This window comes from Thermobia domestica, chromosome 10, assembly GCF_964235325.1.
Source record: "Thermobia domestica chromosome 10, izTheDome1.hap1.1, whole genome shotgun sequence".
Classification (NCBI taxonomy): Eukaryota; Metazoa; Arthropoda; class Insecta; order Zygentoma; family Lepismatidae; genus Thermobia; species Thermobia domestica.
Window position 1 is genome coordinate 187,802,880 of NC_137463.1, and position 13,125 is coordinate 187,816,004.

The following is a 13,125-nucleotide window of genomic DNA, read 5'->3' on the forward strand; positions in this document are numbered from 1 at the left end:
CAAGCAGATTGTCAATGAGGAGTTGCAAAATCGAGTAGAAGTATTATCAATTTCCATGACAGAGTGCGAACGGGGACTTCCCCTTATGAATTTACAGATGACTGATATTAGAAATAGACTAAGTGCTTAAACATTGTCTAAGTTGTTGTTCATCAATGGCCCACCGCTAGACAAGCTCGAAATAGACGAGCTAGTTATTTCTTGGCTGAAGGATGGACATCATTCCGCTGCGGATGATTTACCACGAAAAAGTTACCAACAGGAATTAAACCCGATTTCGGATTTGTTTTAAGGTGGAAAATTTCGAATTATGGAAAATGCATACTTGTATTACTAATGGCTTATTTGTGTTATTCAACTTTGTACCTAATTTTTAGTAAATCTCTTCTTTGCCTTAGGTAAACTACTTTGAATAAATATTCATAATAATTGCAATTATGCACATTTGTAACTTAAATTTAACGTGGTGTTTTAGTGATTACACAAATTACAATTATGAGCTACTTTATGGAAATGTTCTCACATAGGGTACCCGAACACCTTTATACACTATGAAAAACTGATTTTTCAAGTCTTTTGTGAGAAAAATACTGTGAATTGAGAAACCATAACCTTTTCCATATTGTACAGAGGTATTTTCCTGCGAATAGAAGTTTCTTTTGGAATGCGTTGAGAAATTAACACTTGCAAGAATGCTCTCTTAGTACAAGTATATTTTAGGCACACAGTAATTTCCCCCCACCTCGAACTGTTTCAATTTCCTCACTGACAAACACTTTAGCATTTTATATCGTAAAGGTCAGATCCATCGTTATTATAACAGAGTAGTGCTTGAGCGATTGACTAGAAATTCAAACTCCGATTAGTGACAATGTAAGTCTTGTGTAAACAATTTAGTCAGTACAGAAGAGGCCGTGGATCGTGTTCAGATTTGATGACGATGGATTTTGGTGAGTCAGAGTAGGTCACAGTGGATGAGAGTGGTTCATGGTGGGTGGTGGGTCATGGTGGGTCAGAGTGGGTCACGGTGGGTGGTGGGTCAGTGGGTCGTGGGTCAAGTTTTCATTGACCCACGCCAACTCTGGTATTGAGATTCCTAGTTGGGACAATGAAAGATAATCAGTATTAATGAAGTTTTTAAAATTAAAAAAAAATGATATAGCGCAGATTGAGAGGTATACAGAGATTAAATATCAGTGTCCTTGTACACACGGAAAAGAAAGTATTTACCAGTTGATAAATTTTCTTTCGCCAATAACTCGGAAACAACTTAATTTAATTTGGATCTTTTTGTTGTTGTCCTTAAAATAGTTATAATTTGATAACTTGCCAAAATCAGTGCTCTAATAGATTAATTTATTGTTTAGTTATAAGGAAAAGAAATTTTGTCAACTGAAGAATACTTTCTTTCGTGAATGTGCTAAACACTAACACAATAGGCCAGTTACTTTTTTTTATTATTATTAAATCCAGGTACCAAATCCAAACTTAAAAAAGATCGATTGGTGAACGAAGTAGAGTCAATATTGAATATATCAATACAAATGCCAACTAAAAACGTTTTGCATACACTGAGAAAAAATGTAGGGGGCGTACGTATTTAAAAAGGTAAGTTACATGTTTAATTCCTGTAGTTTTTGGTCAGCAGACGTATAAATGAAAACGCATGTTTTATAATACTTTCTGTTATAAGTGTTGCATCTATACGTCTTTCCGTGTGAAACAATAAAGGCGGTAAGGATCTCACGTACAAATCAACGTATATAACATATAACTGACGAATTTTACATACGTATATACGGAAAACTGTTAGATGTCAGACATTCTGCAACGGCATGATATAACATCTAATGACAGTACGTATATAGCGTATGGATAACGTATACTCCATACTGATTTCTGTAGTAAGGAAGACGATTCCGTATACTTGTACAATATACCGCTGTCCGGAGAACGGTTTCTCAGTGCATCGCCGGCTACGATCTCTTAAGAGATCGTAGCCGGCGATGCTCAGTGTAAATTGAGAGAAACTTACCACATTATTTTGGTCAGCATTGCTCTTGAGGGGGAGGGGGAGGTAGCTTTCCGGCCACCCTGCATTTATTTCGAAACATTAGAAAATTGATATTGTTTAGTATTGTGTTAATTTTATCGTTTTGTACAATCAAAAAACCCACGTTTTATTCGCCACCTTGGAAACATAATGAGAAAGCTGTCTACAAACAATGCTCACATATTTATATTGAAGAAATTTATTTCTAAGGTTACAGTGTACTACACTGCAAAGCAGAATATACATCCCTAAGGAGGTGTGAAAAGTGAATAGCGAATTGAAGCTTCGAAAGAAGAAAGAAACATTCGTCATTTATTCCATCGAATAAAGTTTACAACTTGCGTTTGTTCCTGTATCTAAACTTAAGTGCAAATTTAGCACTAATGGATGAGTTAAGAGCTAAAGTTCGTAATCGAAAAGTGAAGCGACCACTTGTTTATAAAATCTTTGGACTTGTAACTTCAGTGGCGTTCCAAAGAGCCAAACGCTGTGCTCAGGTAAAGTATGTTCAGTTTTGGGTAACAGGATGTCTCTAAAGTTTAGATAGAGTATTTGAGTCTCATTTAGTTTGTGCGAGATGTCGCTAGTGTACGAATCCTAGATGTCCCCGAGGAAATTTTTCGGAACGCCAAAATGTCCTGGTTTCTCTCCACAACATAAGTTAATATTCATGCAATGTTAAAAGATTCATTGGTACTCAACTGATATAAATAAATCTACTTAGTTCGTAATATTACGAAGCGACGTAGTCTACTTACAGTACGCGAATAACAGTTCTCAATGACAGTTAGTGGTGGGTGGAAGCTTGTTATGAAATCATACTTTAAAAATATAGGTTATTGTAACCTTCACCGTGAAAATAACTTTAAAGTATTGACAGAGTTGTTCTCACCGTCATGCCGAGAAGACGGTAATTCTTCAAGCAATTTAAAAGCATAGCATTAATACATGAAAGAGTTCTATCAAATTAACTCAAAAGTTAAGTGCATTATTCGCAGAACAATATTTAGCATTGATCGCTGAAGTAAGTAAGATATTGTGGACCATATCAAAAGTAAGAAGTATAAACTTGCTGAACCTGCGAAATGCTGAAATCAGGTACTGTCTACATTCTTTAAATACAAAAGTTATAATTAATGAAGAAAAAAACTATTAACAAATATAAATTGTAAATTTTCATACTGTCTCTCAAAATTTTAGCCTAGAAACATGGAAGCCTAATTATTACTATACTGTAAATTTTCATAGGGCGACCATTTTTTTACTGTAAATTTTAGTAGGATTTTATTAAAAAAAAAAAACCCTGAGAGTCCTATGCTAGTGTGCAGGAGCAGTGACCACTAGTGACACCTCCTGCCAACCATCAGTCAATTTCAATAGTCTATTAATTTTGACCGTACAGAACTTGGCTTACAAAGTTTAATTTTGTGTTCGTTTGTACGTATCATATTATTTCATTAATTGGCTGCATCAGTACAGTACCACGTTCAACAGAACATGCGCGCACATAGTTAATGTAAATATGTTAATGGTTATTAGCTAAGAATTTTATTTATTTATTTACGTAATGTGCATTCACACTAGTTGAGTAAGCTCGTGTTGTAAGTGTACCAAAATAGCGAACTAGCAATCGGAATCTAGTTGTTTTCATCTTTGTTTAAGTTGGATCTAGTTTGATTCCACTTTTCTTCTTTTTACGTATATAATATTAATCCAGAGTCGAAAAAGCCACAAAATTATCCCATATACCCAGTGAAAATATTTGAACATTCTGAAGTTTATATATATACTGAAAGCATAGTTTTAATTTAGCTATTGATAAAAACATTAAAAATAACATAATACAAAAAGAACGTGATCGCTCAGGAAAAGTGATGCAATATTTCAAGCTTAATTTATCTATGAAATATTAACAAAATTTCCTGAATTGTTTTTGACAAAAATGGTCCAGAAAAACACCCCTAAGAGTAAGCAACCCCTTCTGGATTTTTTCCATGGAAATGAATTTTAGCACAATATAGGGATGTTAATAAAATATGAATAAAATCTTTACAGACCGAGACTGTTCTCTAGAAAATACCGTTTTTTAATTTGTAATCATCTTTAAACTATCCTTATTTTTGGAAATAGAAAGAGCTTTCTTTTTTAAAATAAAATGAGAATCTTAAGTTTAAAATTTGGTGTCGATACATTGAACATTATGGCCTCTGGGCAAGTGACATCTTTACATCGGAACGAATGAACGAACAGATAGAAAAACATTCAAAAATCATTATGTACTGGCAAGGGCGCCCATGTTGTGGTTTCCAAGGGGGAACAAGTATAAGCGAGTTCAAGTTTCCAAGGGGAGGCAAGTTTCAGATATAGTTTCAAATTTTGGTGTAACTAATGTAAAAATTCTATTGGGTTTTCGATATTCCCAATTGCCTTTTAGGGGGCAAGCGCCCCACCTTGCCCCCCCCCCCTGATGGGAGCCCTTGTGTACTGGCGTCGAAGGCCTTGACTGGCGATGAAACGTGTAAATCCGATGAAATCTCGAATTCGATTTTTTCCACAATCACCATAGGGTGTATCAAAAATACTTTACAAGTTTGGAAACTCATATTAATTTAGGCCTATTCATTTATATTACAAACATGGTTTTGGTGTCATTTTGTAGCAAAATACATCAAGTTTTGACTCACGTGGTACACTAGTTCAGAAACAAGCCATCGCAAGCGTTAGCGGAAGTTGCAGCAAAGACGGCTGCCTTTACTGGTCCCGAGCGTGTTAGCTGTGTTTTGATTCGAAGAACCCAAGTCTGCAACAACCATGCAACGTAATTTTCGCACAAAGTGTAGTAAAGATCCTCCCAGTAGGCCTAATATTTATTAGTAGCATAAGTGTTTTGTTGAAACTGGATGTCCGGTAAGACACAACAAATCTTCACGTCGTTCCTATACGTCTGAAGACGTTGTAGAGCAAGTGAAACTTCAGATGTTATGTGTGCCGCATCGCCAGTGCAAGCCAAATTGAACCTCTTTAGGTATAAGGTTAAAAAGGAAACTTGATATATTTTACTACAAAATGACACCAAAACCATGTCTGTAAGCTAAATAAATAAATCAATATGAGTTTTCAAAGTTGTAAAGTCTTTTTGATACACCCTGTATAGTTTTTATAGTAATGAAAATAAACTTCCGTTTCCCGTTAAGTCCCCTTGGCTACGTACCTGCTGCTGGGAAATTTGTCTAAAAGAAACCTACAATTACTGATACTTCCACTTAGCTCTATCTTTGAAGAAATTAAGAGTCTTCATCCCGGCGAAATTAAAATACCGTTAATTTTACAGTAATTATGTGATATCTTCAAATAGATAAAAGGTAATTGAAATATGGAACAAGAGCGCCCTAGACAATATTATATTGCGTGAGGTACCGTTATCACAAGTCACCTAGCGGCTTTCCGTTTCCAGTTGTTTAGAAACTCGAAAATAAATGCCGATCTTCAAAATGGCTGGAAATCGAAAGCAGATAAGTGAGTCGTGATAACGGTTTCTCATGTAAAATAATATTGTCTAAGGCGCTCTTGTTCCACATTTCGATTACCTTTTATCTATTTAAAGATATCACATAATTACTGTAAAATTAACGGTATTTTAATTTCGCCGGGATGAAGACTCTTAAAAAAAAACTACACACAGCTGATAAAATAAAAATTGTAAATCTCCTTATTGAGCATTCAAATTTACTATTATTCACATTTCATTGTCTTGCATTGGCTATCGTACTCATAAACATAAATAGCATAACACAAACACATACACATTACTAATGTTAGTAAGATATTATTTTGTGGAGAACTTAATCTGTATACAAAATACACTGAAACTAAAAGTACAAATCGCTGAGAGAGAAAAAAATATTAAAAAATAATAAATATGTTACAATTAACTGAACTGTATTTGCTTCATTAGACTCAGACTGTCTCAGTGTCTGATGAAGCCAACATATTCAGTTAGTAGGCAAAACTGTTTCACATTTATTATTTTTAAATAAACTTTTTTTTTTTTGTTTTGTTTTTCGCTCAGCGGTTTGTACTTTTATTTTAAGTTATTTAAGACAGCAAAGCTAATATGCAGCAGTTAGTTAAAATACACCATTATAAGATTTTTAAGTTAACTTTGCAAGCATTACATCGAGGTCCCGTAGGTGCAAGATAGTAAGACTGAGATAAAATGTAGATTTTACTGGTATTGTAGTACATTTTGTTAGCATAAGTACACGTACAGACACAGTTAAAAATGAATTATATTCTCTTTCACAACAAACAGGTGGTGAGATGGCTTCACGAAAAGGAAGTTGGACAACCGCAAATAACTCCACTCTTAGAAAGAGATTGGAAGGATTTTCTGGATGAAAAAAGAAGGGTAATTGAGTTCCCCAAAGTATTTAAAGTAATTTTAAAAATTCAGTTGCTGAAGAATAAGTTTAGATAGATGTAAAGAAAAACAATGTTTTTAATGATTCTGTTTTAGAAAGCTGAAATGTCACAAGTATCATTAAAATAGCATTGGTATTTAACTTTTTCAGTGATTGTAATAATACTTACGTAGGTATCTGCTGTGTATATAACTTATTTTAACACGCACACATTAAATTATAAATATAAGAACCATGCAAGGGCGACCATCAGGGGGGCAAGGTGGGGCGCTCCCCCCCCAAGAGGAAATTGTACTTGGGAATATAGAAAATATAATAGAATTTTTACATCAGTTACAGCAAAATGTGAAACTATATTTGAACGTTGCTTATACTTGTCCCCCCTTGGAAACCACAACATGGGCGCCCTTGCAACCATGCACAGTTTCTTTAAAAACATTCCGTTATTAACTAACTGACTAACTAACTCTATGGCCTATGGAACCCGGAGGTTCAATGCCGCGTTCACAAAAGCTTTACACTGACTTCTATCCTTAGCCAACTGCATCCAGTTTCTACTTTGTATTCCAGTCTCTGCGAAATCCATCTTAATATTGTCCTCCCGTCTGCGCCCAGGTCTTCCTAATGGTCGTTTTCCGATTGGTCTTCCAGTCAAGACTTTGAAAGCGTTTCTACTTTCTTCCATTCTAGCTACATGACCCGCCCACCTAAGCCTCCTAGACTTGACGACCCTAACAATGTTGGGTAAACCAAATTATGTAGTTCCTCGTTATGAAGTTTCCGCCATTCCCCATTCCCGTTCCTCTTGGGTCCGAATATTCGTATCAGGATCTTGTTCTCAAATACTTTCAGTCTATGTTCTTCCCTCAGAGTAAGTGACCATGTTTCGCAGCCATACAAAACAACAGGCATGATTATTGTTTTGTATATTTTAAGCTTCAAATTCCTCGACAGAATTCGCGACGACAAGAGATTTTGAACCGAATAGTAACACGAATTCCCTGCTTTTAGTCGACATTTAATTTCTCCGTGAATATGATTTTCCTCTGTTAATATTGATCCTAGATATTTGAAACTATCCACTTTATCAAAAGTATTATTTAATATTTTAACGCATCCATAATTTGCTGTATTCCGGTCCCGACGCACTTCCATTTATTTAGTTTTCTCTGCATTTACTTCTAAACCCATGTCCCTGCAAGCGTTTAATAAGATCTCTGCATTTCTTTCTATTGTTCTCCTATCATCCCCTATTAAATTTACATCATCAGCATATGCCATAACCTGGTGAATACCGTTCAACTCTAGGCCCTGGTTGCTTTCTTTGATTTTCCTTATAGCGTATTCCAGAACGAAGTTAAATAATAATGGCGACAACGTATCTCCTTGTTTCAGGCCATTTCCGACGTGAAAGCTCGTGGACAAAAATTTTCCTACCCGGACTTTACTTTGGGATTCATTTAAACATATCTTAATTAATCTAATTAGCTTTCTCGGCATTCTAAGTTCTGTAAGAATGTTGTATCATGTTTCTCTCCTAACCGGGTCGTACTCCTTTCTAAAATCAATAAATAGTTGATTTACCGGGGTATTGTATTCCCACTTTTTTTTCGAGTATTTGGCGAATGGTAAATATTTGGTCGATAGTTGATCGATTTCGTCTAAATCCGTACTGATAATCTCCAATAATTTCATCTGCGTATGGGGTCAGTCTTGCTAATAGAATATTTGAAAGGATTTTATAGGATGTTGACAGAAGAGAAATGCCTCGATAATTATTACAGTCAGTTTTGTCGCCTTTCTTGTGAATTGGAACAATGATTGATTCTTTCCACTCTTGTGGCAATTCTTCCTTGTTCCAGATAAGGAGAATGAGTTTGTGTATCTTGTTCCACAATTTTTCGCCTCCAGCTAAAATGAACAAAATTTATTCTTTCTTAAATTTTATGTAAAGCTCTATAGTAAAATTATAAGGAAAAGGAACACTGAGAGAAGATGTGAAATACGCATTTCTAACGCACAGTATTCGCTTATTTTTATAAGAGAAAAGCTTCTTCATGCACATTTGGTAGAAACAAAACTAAAGAATTTTGTTGTCCACTCGTACCCTTGAAAACAAAGTTAAACGTAATATCATTGTTGTCTCCTCTAGTTAAGAGTATTCTAGATTCTTGTCCTCTATTCACATTGTTCTTCTTGCTTCTGCTTCTAACTTTTTCTAAACACTGTCATATTTTCTAGCATGTCGAAGACCTGAGGATATGTGAAGGTAGTTTCCATCGGGGCTTTAAATATTCATTATCTTTCATTGTGTCTCTTACACATCTTACCAGTCAATCTTTTTTCTGAGTTTATTTTAGTCATTGTTCATTGCCGAATACACGGAACACATAGCACCATAAAAGAAAACCTCACACTCAATGAATATTCAGTTATATATATAACTGTTATAATTTTTTTCGTGTCCTCTTGGACTTCGAATTAAAGAGACTTCACTCTATATATATACAGTGAAGTCTCTTTAATTCGAAGTCCAAGGGGACACGAAAAAAATTCGAATTAACCAAAAACTCTCATTTTTAACTAAAATTAAGGAAACAAATGGCCTATGTTTAGCAGAAGGGGTCCAGCTCTTTTCTATAAAAAACGTTACAATTTTGGTAATTTCTCTTCACATTCGGTTAGTTTAGAGTAGGGTTGGTTAGTTTAAGTTAGGTTAGGCTAGTTTAAGTTACGTTAGGTTAGTTTAGTTCATGTTATATTAGTGTAGGCGTCCCGCATAATTTCCTAAAAATGATAGAATTTCGCTTATTTCTACTAATATTACGTTAGTTTAGGTTAGTTCAGGTTAGCTTACGTTAGTTTATGTTATGTTAGGTTAGATTTGGTTACGTTATGTTACGTCTAAGTACTTGCATCACTCATTTCTCCTGTAAATTTTGTGTTTTTTACGTGCTTCTGGACCCCTTGTACTAAACATACCCCAAACAAAATAATTGTTCTGTATATGAAAAACTAATTAAGTAATTAACACCTTACCTTTAAAGCACCACGTTTTTGTACGGAATTAGAATATGAGCTGCGATTCGACATTGTGCATAATGCGCACCAATAGATCACAAACGAATCTTGTTACCTTTTTGACACTGCTTTTAGTTCAGTTAAAAAGAATTGCATAAATGTCTCGTACAAGTGATTTGTTAGTAGAGGACAAGGTTTAAGGTAGTTCACACTTCTGCAGATGGCATGGACACTTCCAGGTTATTGAGGAGGAGGGGAGATGCATACCAACCATCTTCTGTCGGATTCTCTATAGCAGGAGGGAGTCCAGCGGAGATGGTATTAACAAACGAAGCTTTCCCTTACCCACGGCTGCCTCTGGGTAAGATAACAGATAAACAAGAACCAGTTGAAATTGCATTGTTCTGTTTCCAATCTGTCGGACACTGTAATTTTTTTCGTTGTAAATATTTCGAATTATCCAAACACAAGGTTCAAAAGTTCGATTTATCCACGATGAGTGGTTTGGCCAGTGCAACACGACCCCGTAAGTTCATGTCATGTAATTCGCGGCGGACTGTGATTGTCGAAACAGGATGGGGGAGGTGCTCATTGAGTTCCTCCGTCACTTGCTCCGCAGTGGCACGACGGTTCTGCGTGACAATGCGCTTTAATACCCGGCGTGACCTGTCACTCATGATTTTCTTCCGCCCACTGTTCCGCTCCCCGGATGTGGTTTTCCCGTGTGTTGTGTAGGCCGTCATCACCTTCGACACTGTCCCACGCAACACACCTAACACAATAGCCACTGCCGTCACACTTACTCTACATAACCGCGCACCAACAATTTGCCCTCTGAAAATCTGAGAGGTCTCCCATTTTACACTACCTCCGTCTGCTGCAGCCACTGGACACTGCTGTTCCACTGCGCCTGACGTAGTATGGAGACCGACCTCACACACCACCACCAGCGGTCCGGCGCTGCGGGCGCCACGACACCACTGCCAACCCATACATCTGACATGTTGCCAACTACAGGTGTTTCCATTTTTCTGATCACCATCTGTATATATATATATATATATATATATATATATATATATATATATATATATATATATATATATATATATATACCTACATGAATATGAATATCTACATCTATGTACTTTCCTATGAACGTCTGTGTAGATATATCAATAGATAGATAGATACAAAATAAAGATTGGATGAAAACGCTTGTGAGTCAAATTTAAAATTTTCTTTATCAATAGTTTGTAGATGTGCCGAACGATGTAAAGATTACATTTTCTTATATTCAGAGGAAAAATTGTACCATTCATTTGGAACTTATTTAGAAAATAAAAACAATTATCTGGGAGAATTAAAATTTGTACTGGACTGTGTACAACAGTACATGGCATTCTCAAATTTGGTTCATTCTGACATAAGTTATGTTTTTAGTGTGCTTCTACAACACACTAGAAGTAATTACCTCTTTTTCACCCTTAGCCAACATTCATATTCTATCTCGCAAAGTTCATTGTTTTATCTTTTATTGAGAAAAATATTTAATGATTAAAATCAAGCATCCTTCAACCTTCTTCAGTAAACAAACACCATTTCATTCATTTACGAAACAAATTTTATTTCTTAAATTTAGGTACAATACGTGATCTTTTGGGTATTTTTTGTTAAAATGTTACTTTTTTTTCCCTTTTTATGTTACCAATTTACGTTTGGTTTTTGTTTACTTTTCCTCTTGCCATGTTCCTACGTAATATGATAAAGCGAAATATGGAATCAATAACTAACTAACTATACGTTTAAGAAATAAGTTAATTCAATGAAGAGTAATTGACTTTAGTTTCACTATTTTTTCTCTCTCGTAGGAATTTGGCAGCAAATTTTGGGAACCAATGAGTCCAGTTGCTGTCTTTTTAAGGGACGAATACATCGGGGATGATATACAATTTATTGAAGCTATGTGGAAGAAATTTAGTTATGATGATGAAGAATATCAATATTCAGCAGAACGTTTAGCAAATGAAGCTACCTTGGAGTATTGCAGATACCTAACCAAAAGCAAAGTATGTGAATATTAGTTTATTAATTACCACATAACTATACATCATTCGGCGTAAGCTCTAAACTGCGATAAACAAAGCCACGTGAAACTAAATCTCGCTGATTTGCTGTTGTACTACCGACGCTTGTACTCCTCCGCAAAATAGTTCATGTGATTGCATTATTACTTTTACTATGAAGCTTCATATAAAACTGCTATATTATTATAAATGACAAAAAATATAATACGGATTATCTAATAATACTGCAATCGAGTGTGGCTAATGAAACAATAGAAATAAACACTACGCATGCGCAGTAATTATGGCGTCAACTCAACTGTGAAGGCGCGTTCTGCTTTTAAAGTCTGAAAGATGACTGGCATGAATCCCAGTTCCGCGAGTGTTGTGGTGAAACACCAAGGCAAGCCTTTACTCACTAAGCAACAATTGTTTACGAGCGAAATTCAAATTCCTTTTTTTTTTTAATCTTTCGAGTTTCTTTTTTTTTTTCTGCTGCTGCTGTAAGTATCTGGACAACACGAGACAGTATTGTCAAAATGGACGTGTATAATTTGCTTCTCCCCGTGGGGAGTGGGAGTGATACATCATTAGCCAATCATATTTGTGACAAGCGGAAGGATACAAATATTTTGTTTATCGGAATTTAGAGCTTACGCCGAATAATGTATAGAAATACTGAAAAAAAAGTTCCTGAATACTCTTTAAAATATACAACACATGTTCTGAATGCGTTCTTATTAAGGCATGTAATGCATACGCAGTAAAATTAATGAAATTATGTAAAAACAATTAGTAAGTTTTTCTATTGCAGAAAAGTTCCTTCCTTCAATGATTTTACGAAATGTTTATTATAAGCTCACACTGAATTTACAACAAAGCTGAAACAGATGTCTCATTATTTTCTTCATGATCCAAATTAACATTTGTCATGTTTGTTCCGTGAATCTTTGTTCTGAATAGCAATTAGATGTTTTTTTTTCTTTTTTTTCAAAAGTCTAATTGCCCTATAACTCGGAAACCAAATACCAGTACAGAAAAAAAATATTTACTAGGATGGTCAAGGTCTATCACTTATTAAGTTGCATGAAGATCTGAAAATGTTTAGCGACATATTTTTTTTTTTTTTTTGCCCAATTTCCACTAAGTCGAAACCTGAACTTTGAGGCACTACCTCGGCAACCAAAAGTTTGGTCTGTAAAATATTTCATATGTGTATTAAGTAGGTTGAAGTCTAAGGCAGCAAATGACTAATATAATAAACACATTGTTTTAAGTAAATAAGTGAATTCAGTAAAATCATGCTTTATATAACTAATTAACTAACTAACTAACTCTATGGCCTATGGAACCCGGAGGTTCAGTGCCGCGTTCACAAAAGCTCTCCACTGACTTCTATCCTTAGCTAATTGGATCCAGTTTCTACTTTGTATTCCTATCTCTGCGAGATCCATCTTAATATTATCCTCCCATCTGCGCCTAGGTCTTCCTAATGGTCGTTTTCCTATGGGTCTACCAGTCAAGACTTTGAAAGCGTTTCTACTTTCTTCAATTCTAGCTACAT

General features: G+C 35.3%; 1 protein-coding gene across 1 annotated transcript in view; it reads left to right on the top strand.

Annotated features, from left to right (window-relative positions):
* Window positions 1-2,275: 2,275 nt before the first annotated feature.
* Window positions 2,276-13,125, top strand: part of LOC145662885 (uncharacterized) — a 43,357-nt gene continuing 32,507 nt past the window's right edge. The window contains exons 1-3 of the mRNA XM_081728849.1: window positions 2,276-2,550; window positions 6,366-6,461; window positions 11,367-11,564. Of these exons, the coding sequence (XP_081584975.1) occupies window positions 2,437-2,550; window positions 6,366-6,461; window positions 11,367-11,564 (408 nt within the window). The 5' untranslated portion in view covers window positions 2,276-2,436. The remainder of the gene's footprint in view (window positions 2,551-6,365; window positions 6,462-11,366; window positions 11,565-13,125) is intronic.